This window comes from Epinephelus fuscoguttatus, linkage group LG20 (assembly GCF_011397635.1).
Source record: "Epinephelus fuscoguttatus linkage group LG20, E.fuscoguttatus.final_Chr_v1".
Taxonomy (NCBI): domain Eukaryota; kingdom Metazoa; phylum Chordata; class Actinopteri; order Perciformes; family Serranidae; genus Epinephelus; species Epinephelus fuscoguttatus.
The window spans coordinates 13,978,414-14,001,076 of record NC_064771.1 but is presented as its reverse complement, the minus strand read 5'-3'; the positions used below and the strand labels follow the sequence as shown (position 1 = coordinate 14,001,076).

At 43.2% G+C, this 22,663-nt stretch overlaps 1 protein-coding gene across 1 annotated transcript; it reads right to left on the bottom strand.

Moving 5' to 3' along the window:
* Positions 1-17,444: 17,444 nt before the first annotated feature.
* Positions 17,445-21,716, bottom strand: foxj1b (forkhead box J1b). Its single transcript, XM_049562554.1, has 3 exons — positions 21,421-21,716; positions 20,607-21,268; positions 17,445-19,959 (listed from the first exon to the last, which is right to left on the bottom strand). The coding sequence occupies exons 2-3, from the start codon at positions 21,192-21,194 to the stop codon at positions 19,069-19,071; spliced, it is 1,479 nt and encodes a 492-aa protein (XP_049418511.1). The 5' UTR covers positions 21,195-21,268; positions 21,421-21,716; the 3' UTR covers positions 17,445-19,068.
* Positions 21,717-22,663: the final 947 nt, after the last annotated feature.

The window sequence follows — 22,663 nt, the reverse complement described above, 5'->3', positions numbered from 1 at the left end:
TGGTGTGAGTTGCCAAGTGTTGGAGATATTTCGGCTGTAGAAATGTCTGCCTTCTCTCCAATGTAATGGAACTATGGCACTCAGCTTGTGGTGCTCAAAGTGCCAAAAAATACATTTCGAAAACTCAACAGCAATGTTAGCCTGAGTGTCAGACTGAAGCTCCCAGAACCTTCAGTCTGACATGGCTTCCATTGAAGGCGATTTACAAGGGGAGGGAATTTGATTTTTCCCTAACCAATCAGTAGAGGTCGACGACTCACCCAGAATCTGACATCATTAGTATACATGCCTCGGAGGTGCTGAAAACAAGTGAGCATTGCCCGTTTAAAATGTCTACATCGTCGTGCACGCCCAGCTGCATCCCCATTAAATCCAGTTTAGCAGCTTCCTTAATTTGGTCCTCCATTAACGTGAGTAGTGGCGAAATACCTCGATAGCATTGTTAATGTGGTCTGTAGGATCTGTAGCGGTCGCCATTGTTGCTATCCTCATCAGTTACCCACCGGTACACAGCTTGACATTAGCGTGGCGCTGATTGGCTAATCGCTAGACCCGCCCCCACCCCCGGCGTTCATTGGTTCTTCCATCGTTTGGACGAGATAAATCGCAAATTCATTGCAGCATGCCAGACCAGAGATGCAAGCCTACTCAGTTGAGTGGGCGGGGTCTATGGTCTGGAACCAGGCTACAGCAATGTCTTTTTCCAGAAATCATGATCAGGTTACTCAAGATAATTCACAGACCTTGCTGTGAGCAATTTTATGTAGGGACTATTTTCCTTCTTCAGCACTACACCCACCAACTATCACTGCACACAAGGAAGCATGCATCTACTGCTAGCTCACCTAGCGACACTGAGCTAGCTAACGTTCAGCTGAAGAGGACGCCGTTAATGTTTACATCTCGTGCTGTCACAAGCTTGAGCCTCTGCTCCATGAGTAGATACACGCTTCCTTCTGAAGAAAAAAAAAAAGTTCTTTCATGAAGCTGCTCTGTCTGTGGATTATCATGAGTAACAGGGTCTTGATTTCTGGAAAGAGACATTGACGTCGAGTTTTAAAAATGTAATTTCTTGGTGCTTTGAGTACCACGAGCCGAGTGCCATCTAGTTCCATTATATTGAAGAGAAGGCAGACATCTCTACGGCTGATATCGCCAACACTCAGCAACTCACAAAAACAAGATAGTTTGATAAATAGCACTAGCCCATCCCAAGCTTTGGCCAAAATTTCTGTTGTGTCAGAATCATCCTTTTTGCCATCCTTGTTCACATCCAAAATACCAAATTGTTGGCCAGTTGGATATTTGTAATGTTTTTGGCTTTGGCTTTGCTGCTGAATCTAGACTGACATACAGTCATGTCTCTTGTAATTAGACTTTACTTACGTTTGGGTCATAAGACTTGTGTTTCAAACATTGAAACATTGCTGTGTGTAAGGATCTTAAACAAGCTTGACCACACATGACATTCCTGGACCACCTGTCATGTGGAAAAATGGAGATTTGGGATTAATTTGAGATTTTCTTGCATGGTATCAGAAAATACATTTTCAAATTCATTACATTTCTCATCCTTATTAGTTTCATCAGTCATTGTCGGGCTTGGACGGTGCACCGTTTAAAAAAGTATCAGAGCCAGCAGCAGAGCTGAGATATCATCTCTTTTATTCCACTCCTCTTCTATCATGACTCAACACTGTACTCAAACACTTGACATTGGTTTATTTTAATTTGTCACCTGTGTGCATCTTCCCTGATGAATGAAGAGAACACAAAGGCGTAGGGAGTCTGACATTGACACAATGACAGCCGCTGATTGTGCTGTGTCTTCTTCATGCACCTCTCAAAGACACGCACCCTCATCAACACATTGACCTCGCATCCATTATTGAAGGTGGTAGTTAGTGCAACTAAGGCCCGGCAGATTGGGTGTCGCTCTGCAGTCATACTTATGTAATCAGAGGTGATTTCCTGAGAAGGCTGGGATGAGGTCATGGCCAGTAAATAGACATTGGTTGGTCACTAGACACTGTTTAAGGCTGTCACCATCACATGTCAGTCCACGTTTGAAGAACATATTTTTGTTGTCAGGATATTAATTTGTGAATCATGCAAGCTCATATGAGTTTCAACTAGGAATTCTGGTCATTGCTGACAGATAAAGAAAGGAGACAAGGTTTGGGTAATCCTGAGGAAAAGCTGGGTACGAAATGCACATATGTGCATGTATCCTGTGTGTGTCTTTGTGTGTGTTTTGTCTGAGAACCCCTGTATGCGTCCGTGAAAGTGTATGTGTGCTGTGTACAGCTCCCCCAGTGAGCCAAATGCTCCACTGCTTCACAAAGCAAATCGCAGCTAATCAAATAAGAGCCCTCAGCCGCGCGCAGATACTGGGAGGAGAATGGAAGAACTGTGTCTGTGTGTCTGTGTATGTGTGTGTGTCTAGAGGAGGGGGTGGTAGAGGCAATCTAGTGGCTTAAAGAGGTCCTGGATAGTAGGTTGGGGTGGAAGGACGCACACACCTGCACACAATCTTGTACTGCTGTCAAAGACACACAAGCATCCATGGATGCACATACTCATGTATGGCACAGACAGACAGACAACAGATGAATGAAGCCTTCAAGTGCAAACACATCTTTTGACTGTCTCATCTCTGTGTCTTTGCTTCTCTGTGAAAATCCTTGACTTTTTCCGTCTTTGGTAAACAGCCTTGTGGGAAAAATGAAATGCTGATGGTGAAGTAGTAAAAGACTTTTCTCTGAATCCAAGGTCTGACTGATGGCTGACTGCGGGTAGCATGTTGATTTATTCAGTCTTGTGAAATATATGCAGTTTATGGTTAAAACAGACACTTCATCTGGATCAGTCAATCCCAACCCAGGGTACTTGTACCCCAGGGGGCACATTTGCAGTTGCCAGGGGATACGTGGGAAAGATTGTGTGAGTAGCTCTGTTAATTTAGAGAAAAAAGAAGAACAATTATGAATTGATTAAGAAATAAAAAAAATAAACATTTAAGGATTTAAAATTTGATGGTGTGATGCTGATCTTTAGTAAATGCACTCCCACAGTAATCAGTAGGTCAACAGCTAATAGGCCGACTGCACCGTACACACCTCCCACCCACCTAGTAACACCTTAAAGTCAGTGTTGCCACTGAGATTGCATTAAAACTATCAGTAGTTAGCAAGTGGGAAGAGTTGAAATAGTTAGCTAAAAATAATAGATAAACACTTTAAATAGCTGCTTAAAAATCATCAGTAAGGGACACTCAGTAGCTCGCTGGGTAGAGTAGACATCCCTTGTACAAAGGCTATGTCCTTGCAGCAGCAGCCACAGTTCAATTCCAGCCTGTGGCCCTTTGCTGCATGGGATAGCTAGAAGTTATTGATAAGTCCCAAAATAGCTAAACGTTATTGATAAATTGTTCAAATTGCTAAAAGTTATGGATAAAGCCTGATTTATGGTCTTGCGGCGTACCTACGTCGTTGCCATGACGCTGTTGTGAACCCTTTGAACTTCTCTGTCACTCCATTTTGTCGTGGTGCAATTCACCGCCAGAGCAGTAGAAGGCTGCGTTCCTTTCCTGAATGGTTATCGTTGTCTCTAGTTGATTCTTTGTTTAGCTTCCGGCTTTTCCAGTCACAGAGAAATGAACGCGGAGCACGGACAGATGGCTTCGTCCGTATCCGTATCCATATTGAACGTTGAGCATAAATGGGCGTTAATACTGCAACATCTACATCGCAACAGAAGATGTTTAAAGATAACGGGGATAGCGCAGTCTGGAAATACGGAACCGGAAATGCGTTGCTACCAAGCAAACCAATCACAGCCCTCTCGGTCTGCACTGGGTCTGTGTTGCCTCGACATGTAGTTACATTTTTGGGGAGGTACACATCAGGCTATGCCGGGGGCTACGGCGAGCCTTCTGCATAGCCACATACTCTACGACATAGCGACGTCGTTGATTTAACGCAGGACCATAAATCAGGCTTAAATGGTTGAAGTAGCTAGAAGTTATTGATAAATGGTTGAAATAGCTAAAAGATATGGATACATTGTTCAAATAGCTAAAAGTAATTGATAAATGGTTCAAAAATAGTTAAGCTAAAAAGATATGGATACAGTCAAATTACTAAAAGTAATTGATAAATGGTTCAAATTGCTAGAAGTTATGCGTAAATGGCTGGAGTAGCTAAAAGTTATTGAGAATGGGTTGAAATAGCAAAAAGATATTGATAAATGATTGAAATAGCTAAAAGATATGGATGAATGGTTATAGCTAAAAGATACGGATGAATAGTAAAAGCTAAAGATACGGATACATGGTTATAGCTAAAAGATATGGATACATACTTAGAGCTAAAAGATATGGATACATTGTTCAAATTTCTGAAAGTAATTGATAAATGGTTCAAATTGCTAAAACATATGGATAAATGGTTGACATAGCTCAAAGTAAGAAATAAATTGTTGACACATCCCGCTTCTGCCATTCCAAGTGGTAGAAGTACGAATCCAAAATTGACCAAACCAAAGTAGGCACTGATGATTCAATTGTATGAAAACATTATTGTAACAATATTCACTCTTGTGTAGTTTTAACATCCACTTTAAAATCAGTTGAAATGAACACGTTTTGAACATGATGTGTGGTGTCGATGAAAGGAACATTACTTTACCTGATAAGGATGTAGACAAAAGAGAAGTTTCATTGATCTAGATGACCAACAAGTCAGACAGGACAGCACTGTTCAGACTGCCAGTCCAAGCCCAATTTTTGGCATGTCCAGATTGTATTATGGTTGGTTTTTAAAAAAGTCTGAATTGTGATTCTAATAAGATTTCTATCAATGCATCTCAGTTGAGGTGCTCTGGTGGCACACACTGGACTTCACAGTGTTCGGGGGGGGGAGCGAAATGTGCTGGAAAGCAGTGTCACCAGTGTAGCTGTAATGCCTACGTCGTTACCACAAACTCATGCACATAGGTTGATGATGTCTGGACATACAAATCCGATCTGATTACTTGCAAATAACAGTGCGGACCGTCTGTCTTAAAATCTGCTTTGAAAAACAAATCTGATTTGCCTGCAGTCTGAATGTAACATTCAGCCGTTGACAAAAAGTTGCACATCGTAACTTGAACCTGGCGAGATTCTTTGTGACCATGAATTCTGGAGCTCAACAGCGATCTGACCAGGAGTTTTCTGGCCAGGAATCAGGCAGAGCAGCAAGCCAGATTGAGGAGGTTGGTCCAGACTTGTTTTCTGCTCTGCTCCTTGGCACAGAGATTGATGCTGTGTGAGTGGCCAAGCTCCAGCGCTGTCCTGGCTCGCTCTCCACACTCTCGTCCACGCTCACCCTCCTGACACGCTGCCCTCTGGCTAGCCCTCTATGTGTGGGCATGAGTGTGTGCAAGTGTTTGACAGCGTGAGGGTTCGTGCAGTTGTATCTGTGTGTCTGAGTAATCTGTGACTAGCTCGAGTCTGTGTGTGTAATTCTCTCTATGCTAAGTGTGTGTTGTGTGTGTGTGTGTGTGTGTGTGTGTGTGTGTGTGTGTGTGTGGCAGCTGTGTGCCCTCCTCCTGTCAGCCTGTGGGACAATCAGCCGCTCCCTGCGACCACAGAGACCGAAGGCACGGGGCAAGAATGTCTTTCAGTGACCAAGCAGCAGATGCCAAGATGCACACATACACTTGCACACAAGCCAACAGAACACACATGCTGATACACACAGGTTGCTCCTCTTTTATTTATCCATAACATTTTGTCAGGAATACTTACATTTTGCACTACAAGTGTATCCACATTCTTCATTTGGAGAGCTTCCAGTCGAATGATAAGAGCAATGTCTAGTCTTAAGCCTCAGTCATGCCAGACTTTGGTGAACTTTGACACACACATTTACATCGTTGACCAACAGCAAGCTGTCTGTTCAAGGCTAACCTGGGGAAAGGAGTGAAATTCGAAGTTGTCATTGCACTTATCTACCACTAGTCTACAAAAAAAATTCAAAGATGCTTCACCCCTCTGTGTGAAATGTTCAAAAGATCAAGGAACTGCCTCACCAATTCCTGCAATGCCATAGGTTGCAAATGTTTGAGGGTCATTTGTAGATTTTTTTTGATAAGGGATTTAAGAGGGAGTTTCCCCCTGTCCCTTTAACCACACTGTTTGGGGTGGTTGAGTCAGGTAGAGTGAAGGATAGGTATAAAGTGCAGGCCATCTCTCTAACCACACTGCCAGCGAGAAAACAGCTGCTTCAATTTTGGATATTTGAGAAGGTCCCAACATTTGATATGTGGCTGAAGGAATTAAGTAATGTTTTACATTACATTTTACATTTACATTAGTCTCTCTCTGTCAAACAGAGAGAGACTCTTTCAGAAAATCTGGCAACTGGTCATTAGTCTGATTGAAGGACTAAAATGAATGGTTAACTGTGCCATGGAGTCATATGTCAATACCCTGTAACTTGAGTGGGAACTTTTTCCCCCTTTTTTGTGTTAGAGCCAATGTTTTGTTTTGTTTTTCTTCTTTTGTTGTTCCTGTTCTTTTTCTTGTATATTTGCTGTATTGTTACACTGCTCTCATATTTAAAAAAAGAAAAAAAAGAAAAAGAAATGTACTTTGCCACTTAAGAGAAAATCTAAGAACTAAAGCCTGATTTATGGTCCTGCGTTAAATCAGCGACGTACCTACGTCGCAGGGTATGTGGCTACGCAGGAGGCTCACTGTAGCCCCTGGCGTAGCCTGACGTGCACCTCCCAAAAAATGTAACTACATGTCGAGGCGACGTAGACCCAGCGCAGACGGAGAGGGCTGTGATTGGTTTGCTTGGTAGCAACGCATTTCTGGTTCCGTATTTCCAGATTGCGCCATCCCCGCCATCTTTAAACATCTTCTGTTGCGATGTAGATGTTGCAGTATTAACATACTTTCTTCGACATCCAACAACTCCAACTCCAGCAAGATTCTCTCTCTCTCGGTCACCATTGTTCACTGTGACCGGAAAAGCCGGAAGCTAAACAAAGAATCAACTAGAGACGACGATAACCATTCAGGAAAGGAACGCAGCCCGCTACCGCTCTGGTGGTGAATTGCACCGCGACGAAATGGAGTGACGGAGAAGTTCGAAGTGTTCACGATGGCGTTGATTTAACATAGGACCATAAATCAGGGTTAAGAGGATTAAAATGGTGGCCATGTAGACTTAACATGCTGCACCACAGCATAAAACATAACAGTACATAAAATGAAACGATGATATGACTCTGTAAGATTCAGATGTGTGGACTAAAAGTCACATGACCTGGACTGGAGTTGGACTTGAGTTACAAATTTGACGAAACCAAAAGGTCTTGCAAGTCAAATTGAACTTTAAAGGTCTAGTGTATAGGATTAAGTGTCATCTAGCTGTGAGCTTGCAAAACTGAAACTTCTACATCCCAAGTGTGTAGAACGACTATGGTGTCCAACACAATAATGCAAATGGCCTACCCAGAGCAGGTGTTTGGTTTGTTTGTTCTGGGCTACTGTTGGAATAACATGGCAGACTACGTAGAGGAGGACCTGCTCTGCATGTGATACAAACCGCTCATTCAGGTAACAGACACACAGCAGTTCCTATTTTTAGGTGATTATAAACTAAGGAAAACAAAGTTTTAAATAATATATTTCATTTCTGCCAATAGATGCCCCAGCATCCTACACACTGGACCTTTAACACCAGTGACTTTTGACTTCACTTGGACTTCAATCTTTTGTCTTAAAAATACTTGATTCCTTCAACCGAGCCCATAGATGAAAAAGTTTTTTCAAAAAGTGTGTCATGAATCAATTCACTTCTTGAACCATCTAATGTTAGCACTATTCATTCCCAGCAAGTGGACACTTAATTCCCTAGATCCACTTTGAACCAGTCCGCAGCAACACTTTCCAGCTCCTCCTGGGGCACTCCGAAGGGTTCCCAGGCCAGACGAGATATGTAATCCTTCCAGCGTGTTCTGGGTCTGTCCTGGGGCCTCCTACCAGTTGGATGTGCCCATAAGACCTCTAATGGAAGGCGCCCAGGAGGAATCCTAATCAGATGCCCATACCACCTCAACTGACCCCTTTTGACATGAAGGAGCAGTGGCTCTACTCCGAGCTCCAGCCATTCCTTGGAGGAATCTCATATCGGCCACTTGTATCTGAGACCTCATTCTTTTGGTCATCAAAAGCAAATGACCACAGGTGAGGGTTGGGACATAGATGGACCAGTAAATCAAGAGCTTAGCCCTCTGGCTCAGCTCTCTCTTCACCGCGACGGTCTGACACAGCGCCTGCGTCACTGCAGACACTACGCCTAACAGCCAATCCATCTCATGCTTCATTCTACCCCCAGTCATTAACAAGCCTCCAATATACTTGAACTCTCTTGTTTGGGGCAGTAACTCACTCCCAACCCAGAGGGGGCAAACTACCGTTTTCCAGCAGAGAACCATGGCCTCAGATTTGGATGTGCTAACTCTCATCCTGACAGCTTCACACTTGGCTGCAAACCACCCCAATGCATGCTGGAGGTCACGGCACAACACACAAAGTGCACAGGTGAATAAAAACCACATATCAAATGTCATTATATGTAATGTGATTTCATTTGATACAAGACAACTGGCAGCCACAGGCACGATGCAATGTTATATGCATGGTACTGAAAACACAACACCTTATAATGAAGCAGTTACTGTACATTGAAATATCACATGCTAATAGCTAATGGGACACAACAGGACATATGACACCCATCATCTTCCCAGTGGAAATTCAGTTTAACACACACACACACACACACACACACACACACACACACACACACACACACACACACACAAAGCAGCATTGTACAGGAGTGGCCAACGCTCAGAGTCAGATGATCCCTATGATTGACAGACTGAGTGATGCCTTTGGAGAAGATGTGCAGTGTGCTCTGCGCTCCAATGAGTGTCTTTTCCACAAGGTTGGCCTCACTCACCTTATCTTAACCAGCAGCAGCACTGTCACTGAGAGGCAGTCAGTGAAAGTCTACTCTGTGGGATACAAGAAAAATGTGAAGGTCAAGAATCTCGTGAGAAAAGCACTCGGAGTACTTAGGAGCATTACAGATGTAATGGAAATGGTTTGTGATGTTTTTGCATCCTACAGCGAAAGCCTAATCCTGAGTGTATGTTCCACAGTTTCAGCTACATCTCTGGAGAGAGTGGTTACAGAAACAGGCCAGGAAGAAAACCTATGAAACACATAAGCCCTGAATACTCCTGTAAGGGTGAATAGAGCCTCTTTTGCCTTAAGTAACCTCTATACGTATTCCTAATTGCCATCTGTGTGTGTGTGCAGTTGTACTCATTTGCACACCTGCATTTGTCTGCGCTACATGACCCGAATAAATAAAATTAGCACATCAAAACAGACAACAAAATCTAGAGGGTTTCTGTGTGTGTTCACGTGGCGTTGGCAAATTGGAGATCCAGTCTTCATTAGTCATCAGCAGAATAAAGGCTCCTCTGGACAAAAAAAAAAAAAAAAAAAAAAAAAAAGCCACCGATGAGGCTTTTGAGGATAATGCTGGGAAACATTCAGTTCTTAGAGCAATGATCCCATTCTTATTGTATGTAAACATGGCTGTGTGCGCACTTTGACCAATTATGCAAGTAGGTACAACCCTAATCTCTGTAAATGAAAGAAAACCCCCTCACTATGCTTCACCTCAGTCCTTTTATTCTAATTTACCATCCGCAGTTCCTTTCAAAATGAAACAGGCAATCTAAATGGGAAGATCATTAGCATTTCATACATAAACAACAGCCTGTTGGAAAGACTATTTAGGTGTATTTCCTGCCTAAGTCCCTCCTCTTGTGCAGGGGCGGATTATGAGAAAATGGGACCTTGGGCACAGACACGCAAAAGGCCCCACCACCAGACACAGTGAGGTGGTTTTGCTGCTTTTTGTGGTTTTGTATGTCTGTGTGGTCATTTTGTGTCGCCCTGTGGTTGTTTTGTGTCTCTTTGCAGTTGCTTTTGTGTCTCTTTATATGGAAATGTATTTCTGCTATGCCATAAAAAATTATAACGACAATTTTCTCGGGAAAAAAGTGATTTTTCATGTTATAACACAAAAAATGGTATATGGTTATAACAAGAAAAATTTCTATTGTTTGACAAATAAAGTTTCTTGTTATACATGATGAGTTTGTATGACATTATAGCATGAAAATATCTACATATACCACCCATGAAGAGACTTTACATGTGTTGCGTTCTGAATCCCATACTTTTTTATAACTTTTAGTAGGTACAATCGGGACATACTACTGTCTCAAACATTACGCCCTGAATTTTGACCCTCTTGCTTTTATATCCATTACCTTGGAGATAAAACAAACGCCACTCACCGAGTTCTCCAGAGACGGAAATCAACCCAGAGAGCTCTGCTGTTGTTACTTTGCAATGTGTGTAGTTTAACTTGAAAGTTATAACTGCACAGATTGTTGACTCTAACATAGTTTGTCCATCATTTTGGACAATGAAATTACATCTGCAGTTCTGTCATTTTTTATTGTTATAGCCTCTTTTTTAATATTTATGATTATTTTGTTCTCTAAACAGTCAATATTCCTATTATTACTATTTGACTGGTCATCAGTTACTTGAATGCGCTGTCATCTGTCATTGCGATCATCTGTTAGTGGCTCAGTAGATGTGATGTATCATCCGCTGGGCAGAGGATTGTGGAAAAAATACTGTAAAAACTGCAAAATTGGACCAGATGTAGTAGAACATCCTGGTATTTTTGGGACACTTCATTTCACATACTATGTATTAGGACATACTAAATCTTTTTCTGGCATACTGTATAATATGGTGGTGTGGGAACGCACAGAGAATCACAAAGAGACACAAAAAGACCACAAATTGATGCCAAGGAACTGCAAATAACTACAACAGGCAAAACAACAAAGAGACATGAAACTACCAAAAAAAACCCTCACACAGTGACCTCAAAGAGACAAAAAACGACAAAAAAGACCTCAGATATATGGAATCATATCGCTGCCATACCAGGACAAAATCAGACCAGCACCAGGTTATAATGTAGTTAGTTTTCTGTTATAACAAGATGTTTTTCCACGCACAAAATATTTCCATGCTATAACATCATACAAACTCATCATGTATAACAAGAAACTTCTCTTGTGAAATAAGAATTATTTTCTTGTTATAACAATACACAGTTTATCTCATTAAAACAAATATTTACACATTATAAGAAGATAAACAGTATATTGTTATAAAAGAAAAGTCTCTTTTTTCAAGAAAATTTCTTGTTATACATAATGACAGGATAGTATTTTGTTATAACATGGAAATAGATAGTAAATACGAGAAAAACATCGTGTTATGACTGAAAACTTTTCACGTTATTCCCTGATACTGATCTTTTTTTCATTTTTCCTGGTATGGCAGCAATATGATTCCATATATCTGAGGTGTTTTTGGTCTGTTTTTTTCTCTTTGAGGTCATTATATAGGTATATGGGGCGGGGCGCATGCGCACGCAGCGACCGGCAGCATTGGCGTCTTGTCTGTCTGATTTATGTCTGTTTTTATCATTATTTAGCTCATATTTTATTCAAGTATGCGTTTTTATTTATTTAGCTACGACTGATTTTATGTGACTGTTGCCTTGTGTGTAGTCTCGCCACCAGACAATCAGAGATCTCCACCTTCTGATAGTCTGGGGACACTCCTTTCTAAAGTGTGTTTAACACACCGGCGAAAACAGCCGGCAACAGAGCAACGCCTCTTGCATTTTTGAAAAGGACACGCTTTCTCGGAAATGTGTGCTCCTCCTTTTCTCGTCCGCAAGGAAACAAACACACAGAGAGCTTGAAAATGGATGCCGAGAGATTTAACTCCGTTTTATCAAACGTGTGCTCATCCGTGAAGAAAATATTTTTTCCAGCGGATGTTTTAGTTACAACATGATTGAGCTAACTGGAGTAGTTTCATGTCGTATCCGACAACGGGAGGCTTTTAACAGATGACGTCCTGATGTTAGCTTTGCTGCTGCTGTTAGCTGTCCCTGTCAGCTGCAGCCACTGATGCTTGGGACTATGGGACTATATGAGTTCAGCGAGCCACCGAAGGACCGCCCTGCAGATTTACTATTGGTTCTGCAACGTGGGGAGTTTTTTTAAACTCTGAAATTGTATCCGCCCATCTAAACACAAAATCAGGGAGAAAGTCATCAGTCTTTAGTTAAGCAAAGCGTCTGACTTGTGACTGACTTGTGAGCCTACCTTGTGTGTGTCAACCTTGTTGTTGTCATTGTTGTTTGTTGCTGTTGTTTTTATCGCTACTGCGGCAGAATCAATTGCCCCTCGGGGACAAATAAAGGTCTTGAATCTATTATGTGTCTTTTTGGTCAATTATTGTCTCTTTGAGGTCCTTCTGTGTCATTTGGTAAATTTTTTGTTTCTTTGAGGTCATTGTATGTCTTTTTTGGTCATTTTCTGTCTGAGGTCATAGTGTGTCTTTTTGGTCATTTTTGTCTCTTTGAGGTCATTGTGTGTCTTTTGTGTCAATTTTTGTCTCTGAGGTCATTGTGTGTATTTTTTATTCATTCTTTGTCTCTGAGGTCATTGTGTGTCTTTTTGTGTCAATTTTTCTCTCTTTGAGGTCCTTCTGTGTCTTTTTGGTAAATTTTTTGTTTCTTTGAGGTCATTGTATGTCTTTTTTGGTCATTTTCTGTCTCTGAGGTCATAGTGTGTCTTTTTGGTCATTTTTGTCTCTTTGAGGTCATTGTGTGTCTTTTTTGGTCATTTTCTGTCTCTGAGGTCATAGTGTGTCTTTTTGGTCATTTTTGTCTCTTTGAGGTCATTGTGTGTCTTTTTGTGTTAATTTTTGTCTCTTTGAGGTCATCGTGTGTATTTTTTATTCATTCTTTGTCTCTGAGGCCATTGTGTGTCTTTTCGGGCATTTTTTTTGTCTTTTTGAGGTCATTGTGTGTCCTCTCTGGTAATTTTTTGTCTCTTTGGGGTCATTGCATGTCTCTTTGTCATTGTTTTGCCTGTTGTAGTGTTTTTGCGACTCCTTGCAGTTCCTCGGCATCACTTTGTGGTCTTCTTGTGTCTCCTTGTGATCATTAAAAGTCTCTTCCTGATCAGTACGTGTTAATTTGAGTGACATTTTGCAAGTGAAGGCCTGGTGGAGCCCCTGACACTTTGAGTCCCTGGTTGTCCGGTAGGCACGTTCAGTAATCCATCCATGCTCTTCTGTCAGGCCAGTCTGGACAGGCATTAATGGATAGTCGGACCGCTGAATATCATCCCAGTCTTTTTCCCTTATCAATATGTGATGAGGGCTTGGAAACAAGAGAAGGACAACAATTTCCCGCCAGTTCGGAGAGGTGAAGGTTACTGCAGCTGAAGGTTCATGAGGAAATTACATTTATCAGTGTGATCTAACACTTATTTGTATGTGTAATCACTCACTCTCAGGGGTTCCTGAGGGGCTATAAAACAGGCTTAGGGCGTTTTCCTGCTGCCACTTTTTGCTTTGTGCCACAATGAAGGATCTAATTACTGAGGGAGCCCCATCATGTGTCTTCTATTAGCTGCACCCCTTAAAGAATAGCTCGGTAGCTATCCCCAATAAATAGGAAGTTGAACCCTCTGTCTATGTCACGCTGGGAAGGGCGCTTCTTTAGCAAAGCTGGTTGACCCTGTTTATGCCTGACTCTAATCAGGAGCAGTCCAGAGGGTGCCATGATGGCAATAAAACACCAAATACACCCTCTTCTTGTCTCTTGCCCTCCTCAGTGTAACCCTCCCAGGCTCTCACACAAACGCACACATGATGCAGAGCCCCCCAGAGGGGCACCAAGGAGGAGGTTATAAACCATTATAAGCCAGGTTAGCCTACAGTGACAGCCCAGCTTGTTCCTCCTTCTTTGAGCAGGTCCGCGTGCTGGGCAGTCCCAGCCTCTCATCCACAGCGCTGAATAGAACCACGGGGCTCTGGCTCCACAGAGATAGTGTTATCTGGGCCACCACGGGGCTCCGATCGCAGCCGTGTACACACACACCCAGCAGGCAGCGCACACATCAGCGGGAGTGCAGACAAAAGAAGCCTGTGGACCAACACAAACATTATAGGCATATAATGTAACCGCACACTAGGACATGTTCACACAGACAAACAGAGACAAATGTGAAAGTTCACACACATGTTTGGGTACAAAGCATGACTCTCTAGCCTTCAACTTGAGCGTGATAGTGACACTGATGTTGCTTCTCCAACTTGCTGCACATTTACTCTGCAAACAGAAATCACCTCTGAGCTTTAACTGGTATTAAATGACCTGCAGCTGTCACAGGATCAGCCTCTCTATCAGCTGGAGTGATTTTCTGCATGCACGGTGGCCAGTGGTCACAAGCCTCGAGCCTCGAATCAGGCCGTAGTCCCTGCTGTTTTTAGGAATCTGAGTTATTCCACCCATTCCTGGAGATCTCCACACATGACCTGTCGCCGCTGGGAGCCGCGAGCCAGAGGGACAGGGATAAGCCGCATTTCTCCCTTTTTTCCTCCAACAATTTCAATTAAAAAGAGATTTGAAGTGGAAAAGCACATTTTCATACGAGGCATGCAACCGAAATCATGGAAAAAGGTGAGGTGAGATGTGGTGGTGAGTTTTGAGGGCGTTTTCTAACAGCTATGAGATGTGTTTGTTTTGTTGGGGGCACTCTGACAGATGCAGGGTTGACCTGTGGAGAGATAAGGCATCACGTTTCACTGCATTCATTGGAGTTGATCATAGTTGCTTGTCCTCTTATTAAACTGGTTTGATTCTGAGCACACAGTCAAACACATTACATGCCTACGTTGTACTTTGTGCAGTTGTTTTATCTTTTTGAACTTCTGGCCCTCATGAACCTCGGGGTCCTCAGACAGAAATCTCCTGTATGTTTGTGAACTCAGGGCTCCACAGTGTTGGGCATCCTGCCTGAGGACGATACTCTGGGCCTTTGTGATCTTTTGCTTTTCTTCGCTGCTTCTGATCTGATATTTATTTATGTTATTTCTTTCATCACTAAAACTTTTTTAACTTTTAAATCCTTTTTTCATGTTTCTTTGTGTTATTTTTTATCCATGCTAGCAGCGTGGTTCTTTGGATGGCAAAATCTGGCCTTTGGTCATTCCATCACTTTGGTTCAGACAGACATGTGATAACTGTTTGATGGATTGCCATGAAATTTTGAAAAGCCATTTATAGATACCCTGACTTTTTCTCTAATGCCACCACGAGGTTGACATTTGTGGTTTTAAGCGAAATGTCTTAACAGCTATTTAAGGGATTGCCATTAAATTAAATTTTTAATAAATTTGGTTCACCTATTCATGGTCTCCAGAGGATAAATTGTAATAACTTTGATCCCCTGACCTTTATCTTCCTTCATCAGGCCGAAATTTTAATTTGCCCTGTAGGATGGTTTATGATTATACTAAATAAATACTCAACTTCATGTTTTGTGCTAATTAGCAAATGTTAGCATGGCAACATGCTAACCTAAGATGGTGAACATGGTAACCACTATACATGCTAAACATATTTGACTGTCGCTGTGAGTACGTTAGCATGGTGATGTTAGCATCTAGCCAAAGACAAGGCTCTGCCTCAACCTCTAAGAACTCTTATGCTGCTTTAAAGTCAGAGTTGGAGGTTGGAATTTCCAAGTTGGAATTTCCAGCTTCTGCCCTCCATGCGTTCCATGTGCACGATGCCAAACTTACACAAAAATATGATGTTTCTTTGGCAAATATGCACACAATTGAACTCTCAGCAGTTTGGCCCCCTTGCATATAACAAAACAGAGGAAAACGATTATGAGGCGACAGGTGCCATTATACACTTTATTTTACAGCACTTTTATGTATCTAATATATAGACATTTAAGTTAATGGTTTGCCATTTACAATGTGTGCATCCATGGGTGCTGCCACTGTTGTGTGGCGTCAAACAATTGCTTCTTCATGGAGGCAGGGTAGACGGATTTGGCCCAAGTTTACAAGTAGGAAGTCAGAAATATTCAAGTTCCGAGTTGTCTGGAACGCAGCAATAGTCTTGATACTTTTTTATTCTTGGAAGTAATTGATTGTTGCATATTATATTCTATCCACCCATCCATCCATCCATTTTCATCCACTTATCCGAGGTCAGGTTGCGAGGGCAGCAGGCTGAGCAAAGTGCTCTAGACATTCCTGTCTGTAGCAACGCTTTCTGGCTCCTTTTTGGGGATTCTAAAGCGTTCCCAGACAAGATAAGATATATAATCCCTCCAGCATGGTCTGGGTCTTCCCCGAGGCCTCCTACCAGTTGGATGTCCCCAGAAAACCTCTAATGGGAGGCACCCAGGAGGCATCCTGATCAGATGCCCGAACCACCTCAATTGATCCCTTTTGATGTGAAGGAGCAGCAGCTCTACTCCGAGCTCCCTCTGAATGTCTGACCTCCTTACCTTATCTCGAAGGCTGAGCCCAGCCATCCTTTGGTGGAAACTCATTTCGGGTGCTTGTATCTGCAATCTCATTCTTTTAGTGACTACAGAAAGCTTATGACCATAGGTGAGGGTTTGGACCAGTAAATCGAAAGCTTTGCCTTCTGGCTCAGCTCCCTCTTCACCACTACAGGCTGGTGCAGACACAGCACCAAACCCCCAATCCAGCTCACACTCCATTTTACCCTCACTCATGAACAAAACCCAAGATTGCCCCCTCTGGGTTGGGCGAGAGTTACCGCCCCAAGCGAAGGACTTTCGGTATCTCGGGGTAGTGGGGCAAATATTGTTGTACACAAGTGTTTAGTCCTAATAAGCAATTGTTAACATGCTAAAATGCTAAACTAAGATGGTGGCACGATGGCATCAACATGTTATAGCTGCCATTGTGAGCATATTAGCATTGATGTTAGCATTTAGCGTCATGGAGCTGCTAGCATGAATGTGACACTTTGACTTTTGAAAAGTGAGAAATGCTCCTTAATCCATTTTCAGTAATAAGTATTGTTGTCTCAAAGATTATTATAGACCTGAACACACTGCGCTAAAACAATTTCTACAATCAAAGCTCATGCTAATATACATACAATTTGCGATTGTCTCGTGTATTAGATTACATTACGTAAGAGCTGTCTATGCTATTATATGGACCCCCTGTATGTTTCAAATACCAAGACCTGTCTATGCTGATTAATGATAAACTCTTATAGATCTTTTATCTCTTCATTGCAAACACGCACAGCTTTTTACTGCACTACAACATGTGTGGCTGTTTTAATCTCTGAAATTTCACAATGACAAACAAACAATACACATTTTTGTTATTGTTCTTTCTTTAATTGACACCATTTATTGCATCAAGGCATGATTGCATTTTTAAACAGCTTTAAAAAAGTACAAATGAAAATAACAGTTAAGATTATAGAGCTCGTATCAAACTCGATCAATATGATACAATAAGAAAATCTGGCCTTTAAGAGTTGAGTTTTGTGTATCTGCTCATCATTTGTCCCCTCAAACCAACAGAGTTATTATATTCTCAAACACATTTAGAATTTTTGTGAGAGCAAACAATACAAATAAAAAAAAAAGACGTACACCAAAGTAATCAATAAGGACAAATCCATCACCCAGTGACAGAAAACAGATTTTTTTTTCTTACTAATCAACACAGAAACACCATTGAACTGCATATTCCTTATCAACAAATTTGGCGAAATATAATCAATAAACACCCAGTTTTGTATATATTCAGAAAGAAAAACAGAATATTTAAGCAAAGAAAGAAAAAATTGCCCAGTCGACTTATTGCAATGTTGAATTAATTGTTCAAAAACAAACCGATATGGGCAATTACAGCATATGCATCACTTTCATTATGGTCAGTAAACTCTTAGAAAACATCTTAATACGATAAAAAAAAAATCAAACTAAACATCCTGGAAATAAAAGCTGTCTCACTTTCCTAAAACTGCTGCCTATCAAAGTGCATAATGTTTGATTTTCATGACTGACAATTTCCAGGTCTGCTCCTCTTGTAACTGTATACAAATGGCAAATATTCCTGCCTAGCTTCATGCTATATACTTTAGTGAATATATATTAAATTGACTATATAACAGAGTCATACATGACTGATTTCTAACCTCAGACCATGAGTTTAAAGTCCTGCTCTGGTAACTTGATGAATGGCTAATTTCACTGCATGTTAGTAAAATTAATGCTAATGTAGCAAAATAGAATCCTGCATGTCTTCTCAGTCCCATAGTGACAGTGCTTGTTTGTGGAGAGTGCTTTGAAAGGAGGCGAGTTGGGTTTTCTTCGCTTTGTTTCTGTCTGCATTTCGTCAAAACTCCAGAGCGACAAATAGCTGCACTCATTTGAACACATTCTCTTATTGCCAGCTGGCATTTGAGCTGGGATAGTTCCAAAAAAATCCAACTTAAAGGATAAGTTTGCCCCGTTTTCTGCACGTAGTCTCGTCAAAACCTTTGCTGCCATTCATTCTACAGAGTGCGATAATCCCCGGCAGTCCACATGAAACTTTAATTTGGTTTATAAAAGTTTCTCTCATCGTTTCATTGTGCCTGATATATCAGTGTTGTGTCATGTTACGCACCGCTGTCAATCACCTGACACCCTCCGGAAGAAAAGGGAGTCTGTGCCAGGAAATAATCCCTAATCATGTTGTCCAACAATCTTTATAGTCAGATCAATGTCTTTTGTTAAGGAAATCTTGATTAACTTCACAGTTCAAGTTCAAGAAAGGTTTGACATTATTGTGTTTGTGTTTTAACAGAAAAATAAATTACAGATGCTGTGTATTGCAGAATGATTGGAGGGAAAGCAGAAGTAGTAGTTGTAGTTCTAACCACTTATCCTTGTGTGGGTGATATAGGTCTGAGTAATCAGACATGTTCAGGTCATTGGATGCAGATAATTAGGAGTCAGTGAGGTCAAAGGTCACAGATAGGCCTCCACTCGTTCCCATGGCTGCATCTCTGTGAAGAATCCTTCGCACAGGCCAAAGCCCTGATCCAGAGTCAGAGGAATGGCCTGTGCCTCTTCTTTGATTTCCTCCCAAGGCTGCAGCACCGTTTCCTCAGGCTGCTCTGAAAACAGCGCTGAGTGCTCGTCAAACTGCGGCAGGTGGTGGTGGCTTTGGAGCAGCTGATCCTGGTCCAGCTGCTGCTGAGGATGCTGCTGCTGCTGCAGCGGCACGTGGAGCTCTCCCATGTTGACCGTGCAATCCATGGCTGCTCCGCTCAGCTCCATGTAACCGTAGGACTGGTGGTGGTTAAGGTGCTGGCTCGGACCCATGGCGTCCCCTCCGCCGCACCACCTCCCCAGCCCCGCCGAGTGCTGCCTCCCCTGCAGGGACACCTCCATCTCGCAGCCAAGGGAGCTCAGCGCCGTGTTGATGTCCAAATCCTCAAAGGTGCTACAGTTCCCGCTGAGGACGTCGTCGAACACGGACGCCAGGTCAAAGTCCCCCCTGAGGATGTCGGCTTTGTGGGCCTCTGTCGCTAAAAGAGGGGACTCAGTCGCCCTCATCGCCTTGTTCTTAGAGGGCAGGTGCTTCCGCTTGCTGCCTTGGTAGGGGCAGCCATTTTGGGTGCTGTGATAACCCTGAACCAGTTTGCTCTGTCTGTGGTTGCCACCGCTGCTGCTGCTGCTGCTGCTGCTGCCGTTGTAGCTGCTAGCAGACATCCTCCTGCGTTTGAAAATGCCATTGACGAACATATCTGCATACTGCGGATCAATCTGCCAGAAGCCTCCCTTCCCCGGCTCGTCCTTCTGTCTGGGGACCTTTTTGAAACACTTGTTGAGGGACAGGTTGTGACGAATGGAGTTCTGCGACAAAGACCAAAAAAAAAAAGGTTATTTAACATGATCTCATTGAGCAAATTTGTCATGCAAAAACTGATTGTGCCAGTTTGTCTTTGTGAGGGAGATGAGACAAGAGAAGGAAGGGGAGGTGGGAGCTTTGTATTGTTGTTGTTTGTATAAAGCAAATGTACCTAATGAGGCTTTCTAGTAAACTGGCAGCTCTGTGCATTTCAAACATGATCAGCTGTGCTTAGCTGCCATCTCTCTCAGGAGCCCTCATTAACACACACACACACACACACACACACACACACACACACACTTAGAGTGCTTTCTCTACCCCATCACCATTCCCCTCAGACAAAAACCCTGTATGAGCACTCTCATGGAAGATGGAAATTTCTGAGACTCTTGCATTAAGAAACACTTGTCATGGAAATCATTAAAGGCTGAAATTAGACTCCTGTGGAATTGAAAAATCGGGGTGGGGAGGGGGGGCATGCTGCAGGATTTATAATGTACATCTGATGTTTTTTTGTTTCCCTACACTGATCAAAGAAAGGCCTGCTGCCTGATGGTGGCACTGGGATCAATTGCTCCCCTCACTCCCTCACCTCGCCATTCACCTGACTCATCAATAATAGAAGGAGAGTTAAGCCGGTCTCGGTTACCTGCCAGCTGGGCTCCGCGTGTCTGTAATAGCAGAAATTCTCCGTTATCCAGTTATAGATGGTGGACAGAGTCACTTTGGGCTGCTTGCTGGCCTGCATGGCCATGCAGATGAGAGACGCGTAGGAATAGGGCGGTTTGACTTTAGGGTTGGTTTTGTAGTCGACCTCCACGGGCGGGCTGGCCTGGATGGGGAGCTGCGGGTAGCCGTTCCCCGGATGCGCGCAATTGGCGAACCGCGGCGCAGCGGTGGAGTCGCTGCCGGAGGTGACGGGGCTCCCGAGGTACAGAGGCATCCCGGTGGCGGCGGTGTCACCGGCCGGCGGGCTGGACGGAGAGTCGGTGCCTCCTCTAGGGAAGCCGAGACGTTTGAGAAACAGGTGCTGCTGGGAGGACGGGCAGCCCGGTCCGGCTCCGTTGGGTCGCTCCGGATCCGCGTTGAGGATGGAGAAATTCTGGAGCCAGTGGAGGCTGGTGAGGCTGTCGTCCAGGGGGACCGAGTCGGACCCGGTGACCTGATCGTCCGGGTACACCGCCAGCCACTTCTCCTTAAACTTGTTGGCAATGTCGGGACTCGTTAGAACCGGCATCCTGGCTTTGTGCGCACGGTGAGGGCTGGATACGAGCAGAAGATCTTCACATCCGCATTTAAAGTTTGTTTTATCTTCAAAAGAAGTGACAAAAAAGAACACACAGTCTAATTAAATGACTAAATCATCCTCACATGCAAATAAATAACCACGGATGAAATGTTTGGTCATAAAATCACAAGCACATTAATCCTACAGATTGCCAAGTGATGCGTAATTTCCCTACCTCCGGTGCAGCCTTGTTGGAGGAGATTCTGTGTGTGCACCTGTTGCAGTCCGTCCCTGCCTCTCCTCTCCAAGGACTCAGCGGCGCATCCACTCTCTGCGCAACAAGTGCGGCAGGGGGAGGGCGGGTAGCATCCAGCAGCAGAGGCAGCAGCAGCTCACAGGGAGGCAAAGGAAGAAACGCGCCGCTCAGGACAGAAGGACACATCCATGCCGCGTCAGGCGAACCGGGCTGTTACTCATCCAAACTGCTCGGCTCTGCTTGAGTGTCTGTGGGAGGTCAAGACGTGAGAATGTGCGGAGGTTGTAAAAGAGGTCGCTCATAAAGCCCGAGAGACTGCCCACCATCCCTTTAAACGCCTGGGGGGATTTCTGATTGGCTGTATCCTCCTTGCAGCTCCAGGTTTCTGTCTCTCTCTCCCTCACTAGCTCACTCACACACACAAAGGAGGGTGGGGGGTGCGTTGAGGTGGAGGTGGATGGGGGGGGCACTTAACTGAATGTCGAATAAGTGCACTACAGGTTCGCCGCAGTAAGAACAGTCAGTTTCTCTGCCTTTAATCTCTGTCTTCATCCCGGAAACAGGCTGAAATGTGAGCTGTGTGGCGCGCGTCACGGCCCTCCCTCCCGCTGGTGCTGGAAAAGACGCGCCACAGGTCCCGCTTGGAGCGCACTTCTGCACCTGCAAGGAAATCAGCCCGATTGAACTGATAAGCCTGTATTTACCATGCCTTTCACTGTGGGTAATTATTGTTTATTTTCAAGCGTGAAACGGCAAATGCTGATTGAATAGTTAAGTGTCTGTTTTGTACAATTACATGATCATCTTCCGGTTAAATTCGCCCTTCACTTGATCTCAACCCAGGTATTTTAGTCCAGACACAATATGCCTATAATAAAGTACACTTTTGAGAAGGCTAATACAGCTTGTTGGCTACATTATCCAATCCACTGTAAGCAAACATCAGTGATGGTGTGCAAGGTTTAATACAGAGCAGAGATGTATTAAAACAAAATGATGTATCACATCAGCTTGTCTAGATGTAGTGAAGTTAAAGAGGATTGCCACCTAAATTAAAAATTCCAATATGTTATTTCCATGGCCGAGGAAAGCTTAATCAGTATTTGTGAACATTAGCTACTATTTCTTGAAGCCAGAAACAAGAGAAGTCTCAAACTTTTAATGTCATTGGGTAATAAGTCTCCATAGACAATGAATGGGACCCTGATTTAGTGGACTCACA

Coding starts and splice junctions, on each gene's coding strand:
- foxj1b (XM_049562554.1), bottom strand. CDS start 21,194: ATGCCGGTTCTAACGAGTCCCGACATTGCCAACAAGTTTAAGGAGAAG. Junction 19,960..20,606: donor ACGCGGAGCCCAGCTGGCAG/GTAACCGAGACC, acceptor TCTTTGTCGCAG/AACTCCATTCGTCACAACCT.